This window comes from Phyllobates terribilis, unplaced genomic scaffold (assembly GCF_046119375.1).
Source record: "Phyllobates terribilis strain yellow unplaced genomic scaffold, ASM4611937v1 Scaffold_2__4_contigs__length_985480577, whole genome shotgun sequence".
Classification (NCBI taxonomy): Eukaryota; Metazoa; Chordata; class Amphibia; order Anura; family Dendrobatidae; genus Phyllobates; species Phyllobates terribilis.
This window is the reverse complement of record NW_027362762.1, coordinates 778,608,198-778,628,789: the sequence shown is the minus strand read 5'-3', so window position 1 is coordinate 778,628,789 and position 20,592 is coordinate 778,608,198. Positions and strand designations below refer to the sequence as shown.

Sequence of the window (20,592 nt, the reverse complement as noted above, 5' to 3'; positions counted from 1 at the left end):
TGCTCTCGTAATCTGACAGATTTAGAGTCCTACTGCAAGAAATGTGGGCAAAAGCTGCCAATCCTAAATGTGAAATGCTGATAGGCTCCTACCCAAATAGACTGAATATTGACCAGTGCGCAGACAGATAGCTGTATTTCTTGTGCGAGGATTGCATTGCAGTACATGGACTGGCCCGGCACCTCTCCTGACCCGAGCGTGACAGCGTGATGTATTTCTATGCAGCTGTCACTGTGGCGCCCCTGAGGGTTCGGTCGCCACAGAGATACTGCACCTCACCCGGAGGTGTGGTGTCTCCCTTCTCTCAGGTAGGATGGGAGTGCTGAACGGAACCCCAAACACCTACATCCAACACCACACTGCTCCAGGCCAGCAGGAGGGGCAAGAAGCAATGTAGTTTTCTGCTGAGTCTTGACCCTGGCTGGAGTAGGGGGGAACCCAAAGGTAGGGGGAACCAATAGTGGGTGTGGGTGGAGGAAGCAGAAACAGGAAGCACTTATACAGTAGGTATATATTAGGAAGCCATATTAGGGTAGTAGTTGTGAAGTGCGGGTGACGCGCCCAAGGGATGGGGACTCGGCGCCCGGGCCTTGCTGTTAGTTTTGGGGGATGCCGCAGTGGCCGGCTCCCGAGGCCGTACCCTGGGGTCACTCTTAAAAAGAAGGGAAAGGGGGGAAAGTAAGTGGGATAGGGGAAATGTTCGTGACGCCACCCGTGGTGTCTGGTGAGGATCACCAGCACTGCTACAGTCCTCTGAGGCCAGTGGTCAGGCAGCTTAGTTGGTGCGGCTCCCCACAGGTGGAGCGGGGCCTCAGGGCAGCCTAAGTGTAGGGATGCAGGACGGAGGGGACCCAGCCGGGTCAGAGGAAGAACAGGCATGCACACGGGAGTTCAATTCAGTACCTTTACTGGTGGTGTTTCAGGCACGATCCAGGGCACTGTAGGGTGAAGGGTGCATTTCAGGACTCTCCCCAGTGAGCGGGTGTGGGGCCTCCTGTTTCTTGCCTTTTCCTGATAAGTTTATGACCTGCCTGTAGCTAGGCCTAACTTGGTCTCTGTCTTGCACCGGCTGACCTGGTGGTAGGGCCTTCTGTTGGAGATCACTCTCCCTGGTCTCTTGGGCCTCTGTGACTCCTGACCCTGGTATAACGGTCAGCTTTTGGTGTTCCTGGGACATGTAGTTCGCCAGGGGTTCCGGTAGTTTCTGCTGGTCCTAGAGATCCTTGCAGACACGGACCCGGTGTCCGGTATATGGTCTTGGGGTGAGCTGGCTAAGCTCCTCTGCCCCCTATGTAGCTCGCTTACTCCACTTGCCTTCGGCCACGCTCGGACCCTGCCCTGACTAGGCTTCACACTGGCAGTAGGCCTCGCTACTCTTCACCGCTCTTATGGCGTCGGCACGCCTTGGGCTCACTAACCTGAGCTCCTTGAGTCTGGGCTGTCTCTAGAGGGACTGGAACTACCTCTGTCCCTTGAGAGAACTGTTCTCTAGACTGAGCTCCACTGCACGCTGACCTCTCAGGCTCATCTACTGCAGGGTCTGAGGTGGAAGGTGCAGGTGTGTGAATGCTGTGAGGGCCTCTTGTGGAGGAATCCATCCATGCACCCCTCTAGGATCTGTGGCACGAATGCACAGCAGGGGCGCCACAAGGGCGGTTCATAGGAACAGTCCAGGAGCAGATGCTCAGCAGGAGCTCTGCTCCAAAAGTTAGGGCCCAGGATAAAGGTCTCGGAGGGGAGCAGGGAGTAGAAACATGAGAAAGTGGGGTTCCGCCAGGCATTCTTAAACTGCTTGAGGAAGGATTGAACCCTTGCCCGGTGAACGCAGCGCGACGAGGGAGAACTGTAAGTAAAACCTTGGACAACTACATGGAATTGCCTCTGTCTGTTTCTTCACCGGCGCCATTATTCCTCTCCACACTACAACGCCCAGCGCACCATCCATCTATCTACACTGCCCTGAGGCCCGCTCCGCCTGTGGGGAGCTGTACCATCTTTAGCTGCCTTGACACCTGCCTCAGAGGACTGTTGCAGCGCTGGTGACCTTCACCAGACACCATAGGTGGCGTCACGAACTCTCTTAACTTTTACTAATAATTGATACCCCTTTGTGCACTGACCGCCCTGGGCCAGCCACTGTGATATACCGCCCCAGACAGTACACCGCGGCCCTCGGGGGCGAGTCATCACACTTAGGTCAGGAGAACTGACAGTTAGTCCTAGGATTGCAATGCAATCCTCGGACGAGAAATAAGGTCGTCTGTCTGCCCCTAATTCAAAGAATTCTTCAACAAAGCACTAGTTTAAGGGTGTGCATATTTATGTAACCACATCATTTTAGTTCTTTATTTTTCCTTTTTCCACCTCTACATAATTTCCTTGAAGGGTGTAGTTTCCAAAATAGGGTAACTTGTGCAAGGCTTCCATTGTTTAGGCACAGTAGGAACTACCCTTGTGAAAATGAAAAGTTTGGGTCTAAAGCAACATTTTTTTGGGAAAAAAAATTTAGATTTTCATTTTCACGGCTCAACGTTATCAAATTCTGTGAAGCACCTGGGGGTTCAAGTAGCTTACCACACCTCTAGATAAATTCCTTGAGGGGTGTAGTTTGCCAAATGGAGTCACTAGTGGGATATTCCACTGTTTAAGCACATTAGGGCCTCTGCAAACGCGACATGGAGTCTGCTATCTGTTCCAGCCAATTTTACGCTTCAAAAGTCAAATGGTTCCCCTTTTCTTCCGAACCCTGCCATGTGCTCAAACAGTAGTTTTCCACCCCATATGGGGTATAGACGTACTCAGGAGAAATTGCACAACAATTTTTTGGGTCCAATATCTACTGTTACCCTTGTGAAAATGAAAAATTTGAGGCTAAAGCAAGGTTTTAGTGGGAAAATTTAATATTTTCTTTTTTACCTCCCATATTGCTTTAATTCCTGTGAAGCACCTAAAGGGTTTTGTAAATTTTGTTGAAAAAAATTAGAAATTGCTTATAAACTTTCAGCCCAACTAACTTCCAATTTTTTTTTTGTTATGTTTAACCAGTAATGCTGATGTAAAGTAGACATGTGGTAAATGTTATTTATTATCTATTTTGTGTGACATATCTCTCTGGTTTAAGGGCATAAAAATTTAAAAGTTTGGAGATTGCAAAATTATTGAAAAATTTCCAATATTTTAACAAATGAACGCAAAGTATGTCGACCTAAATCTACCACTACCAAAAAGCACAATGTGTCTTGAAAAAAAAACAACAAATTTTAGAATCACTGGTATACATTGGAGCATCCCAGAGTTTTTAAAGAGATGAAGTGACACTAGTCAAAATTGGAAAATTTGGTCTGGTCAGGAAAGTGAAAACAGGCTTTTGGGTGAAGGTGTTAAAGGTGGAAAAAGGTTCTGAAATAATTCTTCTAGGTATGATTTTCTTTTAAATGACATTTTAACAGGGGCGTGTACACTTTTTATACCCACTGTATATACCGTAAAACAAAAATATTCCCAGATGCAGCTTAAGGCTCAATTTTCATGAAAATAGAATGTCAAACTATAGCTATGTTAGTGAGTTTAATAAGTTCCTATTACACAACTTTATTCAGACAGGGAGAGCTTTGTGTCTCCTAATAAGTGCTCTATTAAGATGAGCGTACTGGTCCATTAAATCCAGACATGCTCCCCTGGGTTCTGCTGAACTAAATTTTCTGTACCATGAATCTGTTTATTTAGTCCTAAAAAATGGTTTGTGGGAACAGCACTTCTATTCACAGATGTCCATAGTGCCATCTACTAGTGCCAAGCAGCGCCTGCAAGGGTCCATTCTCTACATACGCCACTGCTGCCCCTGTGCATTTACACTTTCAGTGTCTTGGAAATAATATATGGTCTGCATGTAGCAGGAATTCTTACCATTGTTTTCTTGTAAATCCCATTCTTCACTCTGAAATAGAGAAAAAATTGAGAACCAATATCACAATGTAGACTATAATGATTTACAAATCTAACAGGCTTTGGATGTATGACAAAACCAAGGTAAAAATTAATCTCCATTGCTGTCAGCATGAATGTTATCAGGGAGACCTAAGTAGGAGAGATAAGTAAGAATATTCACACTGTCCTGGTCTGACTTCCTGTCCAGTATTCAATTGCAGCCAGACCAGGGCTGTCCTCACTTCTATGCCCAGCTTCATCTGTGTGGCATCATGGGCGCTTCTTGACCACACATGATGGGGTTTAGTAAGTGGAAGTGTGCCGTCTCAGCCGCTGCGGTCACGGTACTGGTGCACGGCGGTCCGAGTGCTGGTATGGTTCGACCGGGGACGCGTGCCAGTCTTTATCAATTGTGGGGGTTAATCATAAAATAATAAAAAGGTTTGTGACACCAGTTGGGATGTTTGGCCTGCTATGGCTGTGCATTGATGAGGGCCCCTGGGAGTTAGGTGGTGATGAGCAGTGCTAGACGATTAACCGTTCCCAACCAGGGAAGCTTCTGTACAATTCACACACAGGGTTTTGGTCAGACCTGCATGGTGAGGGTTCAGACTCTCTGCTGTGTAGTTGTGTAGCCTTCTTGCTGCTAATTATACCTCTGGTAGACGATTCCTTGGATCCCCAGGGGTCCAAGGTGAACAGTTACTGGATCTGAGATTCCTTCCAGCGAGCAAGCAACATGAATCCTGTCAGAACACTCGCTTTCTTTTGCAGCAGTGTCTTTGACTCCATGCAGTTGCTGAACTCCCGGGAAAAAAGCATTTTTCTGCCAGTCATAAAGCCTGAGCAGTCTTTCAGTTTACCACAGACCCTGGAAGTCTCTGTGATCACGGGACTGAGACTTGGCCTTGTGCAGCTTGTCCTTGCAAAGGGAGCACGCTTCTCTCCCCTGCACCAGGACCCTCCATGATGCTACATTTTTCCTCCTCAAAACTACAACTACAACTCAAGCACCTACTCCCCTCTCTGAGGGATCATGCAGAGCCTCCTGGTTTGGACAAAAGTGCATAATCCTACAGTAAGGGATCGGAAAACAATACAGGTGCTTCTCACAAAATTAGAATATTATCAAAAAGTTAATTTATTTCAGTTCTTCAATACAAAAAGTGAAACTCATATTACATAGAGTAACTACAAACAGAGTGGTCTATTTCAAGTGTTTATTTCTGTTAATGTTGATGATTATGGCTTACAGTCAATGAAAACACAAAAGTCATTATCTCATTAAATTAGAACACCAGCTTGAAAAATGATTTTAAAATCCGAAATGTTGGCCTACTGAAATGTATGTTCAGTAAATGCACTCAATACTTGGTCGGGACTCCTTTTGCATCAATTACTGCATCAATGTGGCGTGGCATGAAGGCAATCAGCCTGTGGCACAGCTGAGGTGTTATGGAAGCCCAGGTTGCTTTGATAGCAGCCTTCAGCTTGTCTGCATTGTTGGGTCTGGTGTCTCATCTTCTTCTTGAAATTACCCCATAGATTCTCTATGGGTTTAAGGTCAGGCAAGTTTGCTGGCCAATCAAGAACAATGATACTATTGTTTTTAAACCAGGTATTGGTACTTTTGGCAGTGTGGACAGGTGCAAAGTCCTGCTGGAGAATGAAATTTCCATCTCCAAAAGTTTGCCAGCACAGTGAAGCATGAAGTGCTCTAAAATTTCCTGGTAGACGGCTGCACTGACTTTGGTCTTGATAAAACACAGTGGACCTACACCAGCAAATAACATGGCTCCCCAAACCATCACTGTTTGTGGAAACTTCACATTATACCTCAAGCAGCTTGGATTGTGGCCTCTCCACTCTTCCTCAAGACTCTGGGACCTTGATTTCCAAATGAAATGCAAAATTTACTTTCATCTGAAAACAACACCTTGGACCACTGAGCAACAGTCCAGCTCTTTTTATCCTTGGCCCAGGTAAGATGCTTGTGGCGTTGTCTATTAGTCATGAGTGGCTTGGCACAAGGAATGCAACACTTGTAGCCCATGTCCTGGATACGTCTCTGTGTGGTAGCTCTTGAAGCAATGACTCCAGCAGCAGTCCACTCCTTGTGAATCTCCCCCAAATGTTAAAATGGCCTTTTTTTAACAATCCTTTCAAGGCTGCGAGGCTGCCGTTATCCTGGCTACTTGTGCACCTTTTTCTACCACACTTTTTCATTCCACTCAACTTTCCATTAATATGCTTGGATACAGCACTCTGTGAACAGCCAGTTTCCTTAGCAATGACCTTTGGTGGCTTACCATCCTTGTGGAGTGTGTCAATGACTGCCTTCTGGACATCTGTCAAGTCAGCAGTCTTCCCCATGATTGTGGAGCCCACTGAAACAGACTATGGGACCTTTTTAAACATGTAGGAAGCCTTTGCAGGTGTTTTTTGTTAATTATTCTGATTTACTGAAATAATGACTTTTGTGTTTTCATTAGCTGTAAGCCTTAATCATCAACATTAACAGAAATAAACACTTGAAATAGATCATTCTGTTTGTAATGACTCTATATAATATAGGAGTTTCACTTTTTCGATTGAAGAACTGAAATAAATTACCTTTTTGATGGTATTCTAATTTTGTGAGAAGCACCTGTATGTGTATGTATTGAAAACAGCAGAGAACTTATCCCTCACCATTGCTGGCAATACAGATAAACCAGCCCCAGGCCACCAGCGCCAGGCCAGCAGATGCCCTATGCAGGCCATCAGCACCAGGCGCCCAGGCCACCAGCGCCAGCCACCAGAGCCAGGCCCAGCTTCCTGAAGAGTGTGCAAAGCAGTTATCAAAGCAAAAGGTGGCTACTTTTAAGAACCTAGAATATAAGACATATTTTCAGTTGTTTCACACTTTTTTGTTAAGTATATAATTCCACATGTGTTAATTCATAGTTTTCATGTCTTCAGTGTGAAAGTTTAATTTTCATAGTCATGAAAATACAGAAAAATCTTTAAATGAGAAGGTGTGTCCAAACTTTTGGTCTGTACTGTATAATATATATATATATATATATACACACACACATATACATACACACACTCAGTCTACATCACACACACACACACCATATACATAATCTATACCATATACCCAGGGGGTATGTAGAGAGCTCACCAGTCTCTACAGACTCTAATATAGACGGATAATGCAGGATCGGCATTATCAGTGCAGTATCTGTTTTTTCAGGGCAGGCAGCCCCCCAGAACTGCAGTTGTATAAATTTTGGCAGTGCAGGGTTGTCAAACTCGGCTCCAATTTGCTTCTTGACAATTGAATCAAAAATCACAGACAGTTCAAATTTTTTATGAACATACAATCTACCCTTTTTATAGGCCACGTTCTCATAAACCATTCCCTTTTATGTTGTATTCACATGTGCATTTTTTAATTCAGTTTTTGAGCTAAAGTCAAAAAAGTGTATGTAAAAGAAAAGAAAAATAAAAGGCAAGGACTCATACTTCTCCTTCTGCTGGATCTATGTCTAGCTTTGACTCAGAAAACAGCATACAAAAAACTGCTTCTTTTCAGCCTAATACAATAGGTTATTGTAAAAAAATAAATACCATATTTTACATATTATAAAACGCACTTTTATCCTCCAAATTTGTGAGGAAAATGGGGGTGCGTCTTATTATACGAAAGTATACTCTGGCCTCGACCTGCAGTGGAGCTTGAAGAAGTAAATTATCTGTAATGTAAATCTTCACTGAAACATTAGAGCATTTCAGAGAATAATATAGCTGCAGGCAATCATGCCTCCAGACTGATTCATGCTGCCCATGGTTTGGGCAGGAAGAATCTCCTGACAGGTGTCCTCTAATTGCAGCAGCCCTTTTACATGTTTGTCATGATTCTGCTCCTGGTGGGTTTTGATACACACTACACCAGGGATTTGCTGGTTTTGAAAGCCATTCATTTTTATGTGAAGGACTCAAAGATGGAGGGGCAGTTTCAGACAAATATGTTAAAGGGAACCTGCCCATATAAAGTACAGTCAATATCTTTAAGACTTTTACAGCATATGCAGGTCACCAATCCACTCTGCAAGGCACAAAAAATAAATAAAGACCTCTTATTATACTCACATACTCGCCCATCGGTCCGGTCCAATGGGCGTTGCTGGTCTTGATCTGGCCCTTCTCGTCTTACGATCTCCGTCCTCTAGTGTTGAGCGAGCACTAAAATGCTCGGGTGCTCGAAGCTCGGGCCGAGCTCACCGTGATACTCGGGTGCTCGACCCGAGCAACAAGCCCAATGTTAGTCTATGGGAGACCCGAGCATTTTTGCGGTGGCACCCCCGGCAGTCTGTAGAAAGCCTAAAAATTGCCCAAAACGATAGTGACAGTGCTCAAAAGACATGGGGACAGCATGGGCATCGCCCCAGGAAGCATTTCTGACCCCCAGGTCAATTGCTGTCAACAACGTGGTCAGAGGTATTAAGCCACTTTTACGGGCTCACAATAAAACGTTCAAAAACGAAACTGAAATGGTTTTCCTGTGAAATATGTTAAGGAATTTCCTTTCCAGGGTAAAGACTTGTGCATAAGGTAAAATAAATAACCAAAAACAAAAATACTCCGCCACACCTTGGGCTAGGTTCACAAGTAGCATTTTTATGCGTTTTTGCACTTTTGTATTGCTTTCAACTGTGACAAATGCATTCAGCGGGAAATGTCATTTTAACATTTTACAACCTTATCTGGCCATGCGCTGTGTGACACATGCATACAGTGCTGAAAAGACATGGGAACAGCATGGGGAAGACCCCTGGAAGCATCTCTGACACCCAGGTCACTGCCTAAAAGTGTGCCCATCAGAAGTGATCCTGGCCGCCTCAGAAGATGCAGACTTGCAGCTATCCCCGTGCAAGTCCTTGTCCCAGGGCAGTGTTCAATTGTACCTCCCCCATTCCTTGCAATGCAAGCGCAAGTATACAGCCTGCCACCCACCCACCCCCAGGCTGCAATACCATACTGCTAGCTTGCACTTGAAATGGGGCCTTTTAGTTTGGAGGAGGCCGAAGCTGGCCACTACCTCATGGCTGCTTTGGCAGCGAGGTATCCATACTCAGTCCCCAGCTGCCCGGCGGCCGGGTGTCCACTCTCGGTCCCCAGCCACCAGGGGGCGGCCCGGTGTCCATTATCGATCCCCAGCCGCTCCGCGGCCGGGTGTCCACACACGGTCCCCAGCCGCCCCTATTTCTTATTGGAACTTCCCCCCACACTTTTCTTAGCCCGGCCTGCTTTAGGGCAGCATTGGACGAGCCCACCAGAGAACCAGACTCCTCCGGTGGGACCTGGCTTCTCCATCAGGGGAGTTGAGAGTGCCAAGGTGAGGAGAATGATGATGATAGAAGTTAGCATCTGCTTTGTTTTCTTGGAATGCAAGCGCATATATGTAGTAGCGGCTAGGCCTGAGGTGGTCAGCGTTTTGGCGCATATCCTACCACCTCCGAGGATTGCTGGATGTTTTCCTGCTACTATCCCAGTTCTATGGCTTACGTTAAAACAAAGCTTCAGGTGATAAATGATGGATGAGGTGGTAGCAAAGGAGAAAGAGCAGGAGGAACAGGGACCATTCACATCAATATCAGGCGAGTCAACCACACATGTCTTAAAAAAAAACAAAAAAAAAACCTAAGCAATGTGAACTGAGGTCTAAGATGGTACACATGCAAGAAATAGGAGCATGTTCACACTAGCAAAAAGATACAGAACCTACAAAAGACAAAAAATATGTCATACCCTACCATCATTATATATAAATGTAAAGCAAAGTTGCATATGAAATATAGGGTACTTAGTGAACTATTTTTGATCAAAAAAAGTATACAAGACATCCCACCAGCGACAAGGTAACCCTAATTGGGACGGTCCTACACTGTCTATATTAAAAACCTTACTGTATATCAAAGTTGAAGTAATGCATATAAAAGGTTAAACAAATAGAACCGGGTCCCAATATCAGACCACCTAAGCCCATGGTAAGCTACATATATACTAACCAGCTCAACCACCTTGTCACTGGTGGGACGGCTTGTATACTTTTTTTGATCAAAAATAGTTCACTAAGTACCCTATATTTCATATGCAACTTTGCTTTACATTTATATATAATGATGGTAGGGTATGAGATATTTTTTGTCTTTTGTAGGTTTCGTATCTTTTTGCTAGTGTGAACATGCTCCTATTTCTTGCATGTGTACCATCTTAGACCTCAGTTCACATTGCTTGTTTTTTTGTCTTGTTTGCACTTCTGTGCAAATTAGGGATGTGGCATCCCCCTTGTTGAGCTGGTTAGTATATATGTAGCTTACCATGGGCTTAGGTGGTCTGATATTGGGACCCGGTTCTATTTGTCTAACCTTTTATATGCATTACTTCAACTTTGATATACAGTAAGGTTTTTAATATAGACAGTGTAGGACCGTCCCAATTAGGGTCACCTTGTCGCTGGTAGGACGGCTTGTATACTTTTCTTGATCAAAAATAGTTCACTAAGTACCCTATATTTCATATGCAACTTTGCTTTACATTTATATATAATGATGGTAGGGTATGAGATATTTTTTGCCTTTTGTAGGTTTTGTATATTTTTGCTAGTGTGAACATGCTCCTATTTCTTGCATGTGTACCATCTTAGACCTCAGCTCACATTGCTTGGTTTTTTGTCTTGTTTGTCCGGGTCCCAATTAGGGTCACCTTGTCGCTGGTGGGACGGCTTGTATAATTTTTTTGATCAAAAATAGTTCACTAAGTACCCTATATTTCATATGCAACTTTGCTTTACATTAATATATAATGATGGTAGGGTATGAGATATATTTTGTCTTTTGTAGTTTTTGAACCACACATGTCTTGTAGGATATGTTTCTGTACCAAAAGGAGCGGTTAGGCTACACAGTTATAGGGCATGCAGTGAGTGCAATGCCTCCCAAAAATTTTGAGGCACTCCAATGCCCCTTGGAAATTACATGGAGGTCAGAGGGCCTTAACTAAACCATTTTCCACTTATAGCAACTGGGTCTCCTGTGCACTGTTGGCCTAAGCAGTGAATGGAAGGCTTTCCAAAAATGATGAGGAACTGTAATGCCCCTTGAAACCGAAGTGGATTACAGCATACTAAAAACCTTCTACCCATTATTGGGGAGTGGGTCTCCCTTAGTGTTCGCCTATTCATTGAAAAGCAAAAGCAGACTAAAATTAGGAGGAAATGCAATGCCCGTTGGAAGAATGGTGGAGTTCGCAGTGGAATAAAAAGACAATATCAATGCCCCTTGAAAAAGTGGTGGAGGTCGCAGTAGCTTAAAAAGACAGTTTTAATGCCCCTGGGAAAAGTGGTGGAGGTCGCAGTAGCTTAACAAGACGGTTTTAATGCCCCTTGGAAGAATGGTGGATGTCGCAGTAGCTTAAGAAGACGGTTCTAATGCCCTGGGAGGAGTGGTAGAGGTCGCAGTGGAATAAAAAGACAATATCAATGCCCCTTGAAAAAGTGGTGGAGGTCGCAGTAGCTTAAAAAGACAGTTTTAATGCCCCTGGGAAAAGTGGTGGAGGTCGCAGTAGCTTAACAAGACTGTTTTCATGTCCCTTGGAAGAATGGTGGAGTTCGCAGTGGAATAAAAAGACAATATCAATGCCCCTTGAAAAAGTGGTGGAGGTCGCAGTAGCTTAACAAGACGGTTTTAATGCCCCTGGGAAAAGTGGTGGAGGTCGCAGTGGAATAAAAAGACAATATCAATGCCCCTGGGAAAAGTGGTGGAGGTCGCAGTAGCTTAACAAGACTGTTTTCATGCCCCTTGGAAGAATGGTGGAGTTCGCAGTGGAATAAAAAGACAATATCAATGCCCCTTGAAAAAGTGGTGGAGGTCGCAGTAGCTTAGCAAGACGGTTTTAATGCCCCTGGGAAAAGTGGTGGAGGTCGCAGTAGCTTAACAAGACGGTTTTAATGCCCTGGGAAAAGTGGTGGAGGTCGCAGTAGCTTAACAAGACGGTTTTAATGCCCCTGGGAAAAGTGGTGGAGGTCGCAGTAGCTTAACAAGACGGTTTTAATGCCCCTTGGAAGAGACGTGGAGGTCGCAGTGGAATAAAAAGACAATATCAATGTCCCTGGGAAAAGTGGTGGAGGTCGCAGTAGCTTAACAAGATGGTTTTAATGCCCCTTGGAAGAGACGTGGAGGTTGCAGTAGCTTAATAAGACGGTTTTAATGCCCTTGGGAAGAGACATGGAGGTCGCAGTAGCTTAACAAGACGGTTTTAATGCCCCTGGGAAAAGTGATGGAGGTCGCAGTGGAATAAAAAAACAATATCAATGCCCCTGGGAAAAGTGGTGGAGGTCGCAGTAGCTTAACAAGACGGTTTTAATGCCCCTTGGAAGAGACGTGGAGGTCGCAGTGGTATAAAAAGACAATATCAATGCCCCTGGGAAAAGTGGTGGAGGTCGCAGTAGCTTAACAAGACTGTTTTAATGCCACTTGGAAGAGACGTGGAGGTCGCAGTAGCTTAACATGATGGTTTTAATGCCCCTTGGAAGAGACATGGAGGTCGCAGTAGCTTAACAAGATGGTTCTAATGCCCCTGGGAGGAGTGGTAGAGTTCACAGTGGTATAAAAAGACAATATCAATGCCCCTTGAAAAAGTGGTGGAGTTCGCAGAAGCTTAACAAGGCGGTTTTAATGCCCCTTGGAAGAGTGGTGGAGTTCGCATTGGAATAAAAAGACAATATCAATGGCCCTTGAAAAAGTGGTGGAGGTCGCAGTAGCTTAACAAGATGGTTTTAATGCCCCTGGGAAAAGTGGTGGAGGTCGCAGTAGCTTAACAAGATGGTTTTAATGCCCCTTGGAAGAGACGTGGAGGTCGCAGTGGAATAAAAAGACAATATCAATGCCCCTGGGAAAAGTGGTGGAGGTCGCAGTAGCTAAACAAGACGGTTTTCATGCCCCTTGGAAGAATGGTGGAGTTCGCAGTTGAATAAAAAGACAATATCAATGCCCCTGGGAAAAGTGGTGGAGGTCGTAGTAGCTTAAAAAGATGGTTTTAATGCCCCTTGGAAGAGACGTGGAGGTTGCAGTAGCTTAGCAGGACGGTTTTAATGCCCCTTGGAAGCGACGTGGAGGTCGCAGTAGCTTAACAAGACGGTTTTAATGCCCCTTGGAAGAATGGTGGAGGTAGCAGTAGCTTAACAAGACAGTTTTAATGCCCCTGGGAAAAGTGTTCGAGGTCGCAGTGGAATAAAAAGATAATATCAATGCCCCAGGGAAAAGTGGTGGAGGTCGCAGTAGCTTAACAAGACTGTTTTCATGCCCCTTTTAAGAATGGTGGAGTTCGCAGTGGAATAAAATGACAATATCAATGCCCCTGGGAAAAGTGGTGGAGGTCACAGTAGCTAAACAAGATGGTTTTCATGCCCCTTGGAAGAATGGTGGAGGTCGCAGTGGTATAAAAAGACTATATCAATGCCCCTTGAAAAAGTGGTGGCGTTCACAGTAGCGTAACAAGGCGGTTTTAATGCCCCTTGGAAGAGACGTGGAGGTCGCAGTAGCTTAACAAGATTGTTTTAATGCCCCTTGGAAGAGACGTGGAGGTTGCAGTAGCTTAACAAGACGGTTTAAATGCCCATTGGAAGAGACATGGAGGTCGCAGTAGCTTAACAAGATGGTTTTAATGCCTCTTGGAAGAGACGTGGAGGTCGCAGTAGCTTAATAAGATGGTTTTAATGCCCTTGGGAAGAGACGTGGAGGTCACAGTAGCTTAACAAGACAGTTTTAATGCCCCTGGGAAAAGTGGTGGAGGTCGCAGTGGAATAAAAAAACAATATCAATGCCACTGGGAAAAGTGGTGGAGGTCACAGTAGCTTAACAAGACGGTTTTAATGCCCCTTGGAAGAGATGTGGAGGTCGCAGTGGTATAAAAAGATAATATCAATGCCCCTGGGAAAAGTGGTGGAGGTCGCAGTAGCTTAAAAAGACGGTTTTAATGCCCCTTGGAAGAGACGTGGAGGTCGCAGTAGCTTAACAAGACGGTTTTAATGCCCCTTGGAAGAATGGTGGAGTTAGCAGTAGCTTAACAAGACGGTTTTAATGCCCCTGGGAAAAGTGGTGGAGGTCGCAGTGGAATAAAAAGACAATATCAATGCCCCTGGGAAAAGTGGTGGAGGTCGCAGTAGCTTAACAAGACTGTTTTCATGTCCCTTGGAAGAATGGTGGAGTTTGCAGTGGAATAAAAAGACAATATCAATGTCCCTGGGAAAAATGGTGGAGGTCGCAGTAGCTTAACAAGACTGTTTTAATGCCCCTTGGAAGAGACGTGGCGGTCGTAGTGTAATAAAAAAAATATCAATGCCCCTGGGAAAAGTGGTGGAGGTCACAGTAGCTTAACAAGACGGTTTTAATGCCCCTTGGAAGAGATGTGGAGGTCGCAGTAGCTTAACAAGACAGTTTTAATGCCCCTAGGAAGAACGGTGGAGATCGCAGTAGCTTAACAAGATGGTTTTAATGCCCCTGGGAAAAGTGGTGGAGGTCGCAGTGGAATAAAAAGACAATATCAATGCTCCTGGGAAAAGTGGTGGAGGTCACAGTAGCTTAACAAGACGGTTTTCATGCCCCTTGGAAGAGACGTGGAGGTCGCAGTAGCTTAACAAGATGATTTTAATGCCCCTTGGAAGAGACGTGGAGGTCGCAGTAGCTTACCAAGACGGTTTTAATGCCCCTGGGATAAGTGGTGGAGGTCGCAGTAGCTTAACAAGACAGTTTTAATGCCCCTTGGAAGAATGGTGGAGTTCGCAGTGGAATAAAAAGACAATATCAATGCCCCTGGGAAAAGTGGTGGAGATTGCAGTAGCTTAACAAGATGGTTTTCATGCCCCTTACAAGAGCCATGCAGTACAGCATATTAAAAACATTATTCCCATTGTTGGGGAGTGGGTCTCCCATAGTCTTTTCCTATGCCTTCCAAGAAAAGCTGCCAAAAATTAGGACGGAGGAACTTGCAATGCTGGCAACACGGACCACGGTCACCCTGGTGGTATAGTGTTGATGGAGGCTGAGGATAAGGAAAAGAGCAAAATACAGCCGAAATGAGTAAGCGTATACCCATGTGTGGGTGTGAAGCGGTGCATGGGAATACACCTCACGAAATAACACAGTGGATTTGACTTTATGTTACTCTGCTGTCATTTGGTGGTGATGAGAAGTCTGGCCCAATCCAGCCCTTGTTCATTTTGATAAGGGTCAGCTTGTCAGCATTGTCAGTTGACAGGCGAGTGCTCTTATCAGTTATAATTCCCCCAGCGGCACTTAAAACACGCTCCGATAACACGCTAACGGCAGGGCAGGCCAGGACCTCCAAGGCGTACAGAGAGAGTTCATTCCAAGTGTCCAGCTTGGATACCCAATAATTAAAACGCACAGAGGAATCATGGAGGACGCTGGTACGGTCGGTAAGGTACTCCCTCACCATCTTTTGAAACTTTCCACTCCTTGTGAGAGTGCCCCGCACCTCAGGGCCTGTAAGCTGGGCGGGTCCCAGAAAACTGTCCCAGAATGTTGACAGTGTTCCCCTGCCTCTGCTGGATTGGAGTTGCATCTCTCTCGCCTGTACGCCTTGGTTGGTCAACGAACTGTGATTTCTGCCGCTAGTGTGTTCAGATGGGAATTTTTTTAACAGTTTTGCAGCAAGGGCCTTCTGGTACTGCCCCATTTTTGTAGATCTCTCCACATCAGGAATAAGAGAGTGAAAGTTCTCCTTGTAGCGGGGGTCTAAAAGTGTCACCAACCAGTAATGACTGTCACCCAACATTTTGACAACGCGAGGGTCACGGATAAGGCAGAATAACAAAGTCAGCCATGCGTGCCAGACTGGTAACGGGCAAGATTTCCGTGTCCTCACCAAGATGACGTAGATAGGAACTACCGCACTTCCTGGAGTAGAGGTGGTGCTCAGGTAGGGTTACAAGCCCATAGTCGTATAGAGAAATGACCTGGCACTCAGGAGACTCATGAAATCTTTTTTATATTTTTACCTAATAGGCTCATACTTAGTTTACATCCCTTCTCACAACCTGTACACCGATGAAGGTCTAATATGACCGAAACGTCTGTTAATTTTTTGCACTTTATTAAAAATATAAAAAAGATTTCATGAGTCTCCTGAGTGCCAGGTCATTTCTCTCACCAAGATGACGACTGGCCTTGCTCTCCTCCTCCTCCTCCTCCCCCCTGTCCTCAGGCCACCCACGCTGAACCGACTGTATGACAGTTGTTTAGGTACTACCGTCTACAGCGCATGATACCAGCTCCTGTTCTTCCTCCTCCTCCTCTCCCTCATTGCCCCCCAATGCACGTTGGGATGAGATGAGGCTGGGCTGTGTGTAATTGCCCATTACGGGTTCTTGATCCATCTCATCATACTCTGGCTGCAATGCCTCCTCTTTAATTCTCTGCAGAGAGCGTTGCAAAAGACAGACAAGTGGGATGCTGACGCTAATGATGGCGTCATTGCCACTCACCATCTTGGTGGACTCCTCAAAGTTTGTCAGGATGGTACATATGTCAGACATCCAGGTCCACTCCTGAGGTCTTATGTGTGGAGTCTGACCTGAATATCGACGACCTTGTTGCAGCTGGTACTCCACAACTGCTCTCTTCTGCTCACAAATCCTTTGCAACATGTGGAGGGTAGAGTTCCAATGTGTGGGGACATCACACACCAGTCGGTGTGCCGGAAGCTGCAAATGCTGCTGCCACACAGCAAGGGCGGCGGAAGCTGTAGCCGACTTGCGAAAATGAGCTGACAGGCGGCGTACTTTGACGAGCAGATCTGGCAACTCGGGGTACGATTTAATAAACCACTGAACCACGAGGTTAAGCACATGAGCCAGGCATGGTACGTGTATGATCTAGCCTCGCCTCAGAACCGCCACCAGGTTACAGCCATTGTCACACATGACCATGCCTGGATGTAGGTTCAGCGGTCTCAGCCACAGATCTGCCTGCTCTTTCACAGCTGTCCACAACTCACAAGCAGTGTGAGGTTTATCACCTAAGCTTATGAGTTTCAGCACAGCCTGTTGCCGCTTGGCTGAGGCAGTACTGCAGTGCTTCCAGCTTGTAACTGATGTGGTGATATCTGAGATGGAGGCTGAACATGAGGAAGAGGAGGAGGATGATGCACAGGAGCTGTACACTGTGGGGGCAATTCTGACTGACATAGGGCCCGCAATCCTCGGTGTGGGGAGGATGTGTTCCGTCCCAAGGTCCTACTGGGTCCCGGCTTCCACTGTGTTTACCCAGTGTGCCGTCAGGGAGATGTACCATCCCTGGCCACAAGCACTTGTCCACGTGTCCATTGTCAGGTGGACTCTCCCAGTAACTGCGTTGTTGAGGGCACGGCAGATGTTTTGGGACACGTTCTTGTGTAGTGCGGGGATGGCACACAAGGCAAAATAGTGTCGGCTGGGGACCGAGTACCGAGGGACGGCCACCGACATAAGTTTGCGGAAGGATTCCGTCTCCACCAGCATAAAAGGCAGCATTTCCAACGCAAGCAGTCGTGAAATGTGCGAATTTAGGACTGTGGCCTATGGGGCATTGGCTGCGAATTTGTGCTTTCATTCAAAGCTCTGGGATATGGACAATTGAACGCTGCGGTGGGACGTGGACGTGGACGTTGATGCTGTTTCTTGAGAAACTGCCATAACAAGTGAAGACTGAGAGGAGGGGGCATCTTTGCATGCAGTATGGACAGGGGATTGCCTTGCACGCACAACAGGAGGTTCTATTACACGCACAACAGCGGAAGAAGCAGTGGTGACACCCGCTGACACTGGTCGTGGACCCTGGGGTTCGCCCCATAAAGTCGGGTGATTTGCTGCCATGTGCCTGATCATGCTGGTGGTGGTCAGGCTGGTAGTTTTGTCACCCCTGCTGATGCTGGCATGGCAGGTGGTACAAATGGCCTTTTTGGGGTTATCAGCAGAGTCTTTAAAAAAATTCCAGACTCTGGAAGACCTACCGGTTGTACTGGCAACGTCCCTCGTGTTGGTGTTACGGGGAACTGTTGCCCGCCTTCTGTGTGCGGCCACCACACTGCTTCTACCCCCCCCCCCGTGTGCTGCTGGCCTCGCTCTGTGTGTCCTCCTGCCACGTTGGGTCAGTTACTAGATCATCCACCTCCTCCTCCTCTTCCACTTGCGCACCACGATCCTCCTCTTCACTACGTGGCAATTGTGTCTCGTCATCGTCCACCTCTTGTGACAAATTGCCAGCGTCGACTTCCTGTGGCCGTGGCTGTTCAAATATTTGGGCATCGCTACATGGGATCTCCTCTTCCACCACTTCAAGCGGAGCAGGCGAGGGGCACAAATATGGAAATGAACCAGTGAACAGCTCTTCAGAGTGTCCAAGTGTGGGATCAGTTGCTGTCTGACGACACTCGGCATGGTGGGAGGAAGGAGCATCAGGGTGAGGAGGAGTATGCGGTCGAGACTCACGGCTACTAAAACTTGACCATGTGGAAGACAGACCGGAGGTGGTGGTGCCCAGGTAACTGGAAGTATTATCTGCTATCCAATTAATAACCTGTTCACACTGATCAGTTCGCAATACTGGTGTTGTAGTGTGCTTCCTTAGTAATTCAGTCAAGTAGTGGGAGCGAGAAGATGTGGCTGTTGGTTGTGGCACATTTTCACCTTGACCACGGCCCCGTCCTCTACATGCACCATCACCAGAACGTCCAGTTCCACGTCCCTTGCCACGCGCCTTGCCCATTGTAAAAGAAGTATTGAAGTAATAGCTTACACTCGCACTATCAATGGGAAAAGGGTAATAAAAAGGAGATTAGAACCGTGGAAGAGGAAAACCACAGTTCTATTCCTCTGGCCTACACCAGACTCTTTTAAACAGATATATTGGTGTCTGACCAGTCAGGGAGACACTATTACAGTTTTTTTTACAGCAAAAAATGCCAAAAGCAGGATAATACAGAGATTTGACCCGTGGAACTGCAAAACCACAGTTCTATTTCTCTGGCCTACACCAGACTCTTTTAAACAGATATATTGGTGTCTGAACAGTCACAGACACACTCAATTTGTTTTTTTTTGGGGGGGGGGGGATACCAAAAGGTTAATAAGATGCGTATTTGTACAGTCTGACTGAGGAAAAAAAAAACACAGAATTTAGATAAAAAAAAAAAAAATTTCCTGGCCCCTGAGACTGGGTTGATAAGTCTAGCAATTTGACCAACAGGAGTACACAGGACTGTAATGCAGCGTTTGCTGGTATAACCACTGCGTCTCCTATACAGCCTGCCTGCCTGCCTGATATCTGGGATGGATATTACACATGTAAACAATGGTGCAGCAGTCTCAGGGAGCGCCAAAGGAATACTGGACAATTTAATAGATGATTTACCCCACCTGATGAAGATGGCTTAGACCGTCGAAACGCATTGTGGCAGTGGTATAGGAGGAAGAATAAAGGTCGGTTATCATCTATTAAATTGTCCAGTATTCCTTTGGCCATCCCTGAGACTGCTGCACCATTGTATACATGTGAAATATCTCCATACGGAGCCAAAGCGGCAGGAGCAGCCTGGCATATTTGGATGTTTGAGGACCTGCGGTTATCTAGCCACCGGGATAAACAACTAAGGACCTGCGGTGACATGTTATCCGGTCCAGCAGGATCGCGCGACCACTCGAGGAGCACGGACTAGCGATGCAAACACCAACAGGACGGTATTACAAATAGAGAGAGGCAACCCAGAGCCTCATTAATCACACGCTTAATCATGGTTGTGTAGACGTACACAACCATCACAGGTGGGTGCACTGGCACTTTTTAATTTATATAAATTGCCCTGTGAGTCTACACATGCACCCTTTCCCTTTTTTTTGCATGGGATGGATATTAGTCCTGAGAAGGACTGTTTATTTGATTTGGCAGGCTTTAGAGACCCTACACTACCTATTTCGCACTATATATCTCTCCCTAACTCAGCAGCACCCTCTCTACACTGTCTGATCCGGAGCGACTGTGTCCAAGATGGCGGTGCCCGGTTTTAAATACTCGAGGTGACGCTGTGCGGCCAGCCAATCACTGTAATGCCCACAAACAACATGGCTGCGGCATTACAGTGACTGTCTGGCAATCCCTGCATGTTCATTGGCTCTGTAAAGAGCGCCAAACGTGCAGGGCGGAGACCCGAGCTCCCGCTCGAGTAATCCGGAAATGCTCTGTGCTCGCCGAACATCCCGAGTAGTGAGATGCTCAGGCGAGTAACGAGCAGTGTCGAGCATGCTCGCTCAACATTACCATCCTCCATCCCTGCTTCATGTGAATGATGCGCCCTAGGTTATCCACGCAGTGTCCCCCATTGCGCTCCTGTGCATGGGTGATTTTCTCTATAGAGCGCTATAGAGGACACGATATGGATGACATAGGATATATCATCCACACAAAGCAGGTTCGAGATCAAAAAAGAGAGGAGGCACCGGATCAAGACCAGTGACGCCTATTGGACCGGAATGGACCATCTGGGAGTAGAGTAAAAGCTCTTTTTTGTGCCTTTCATAGTGAATTGGGGACATACTGTATATAGAGCATTCTAGAATAC

At 46.1% G+C, this 20,592-nt stretch overlaps 1 protein-coding gene across 4 annotated transcripts in view; it reads right to left on the bottom strand.

Annotated features, from left to right (window-relative positions):
* LOC141228741 (arylsulfatase D-like) overlaps nucleotides 1-20,592 on the bottom strand; it is an 80,562-nt gene that overhangs the window by 37,329 nt on the left and 22,641 nt on the right. For all 4 annotated transcript variants that reach the window (XM_073667351.1, XM_073667349.1, XM_073667350.1 and 1 more), the window contains one exon: nucleotides 3,907-3,937. In XM_073667351.1, the coding sequence (XP_073523452.1) occupies nucleotides 3,907-3,929 (23 nt within the window). In that variant the 5' untranslated portion in view covers nucleotides 3,930-3,937. The remainder of the gene's footprint in view (nucleotides 1-3,906; nucleotides 3,938-20,592) is intronic.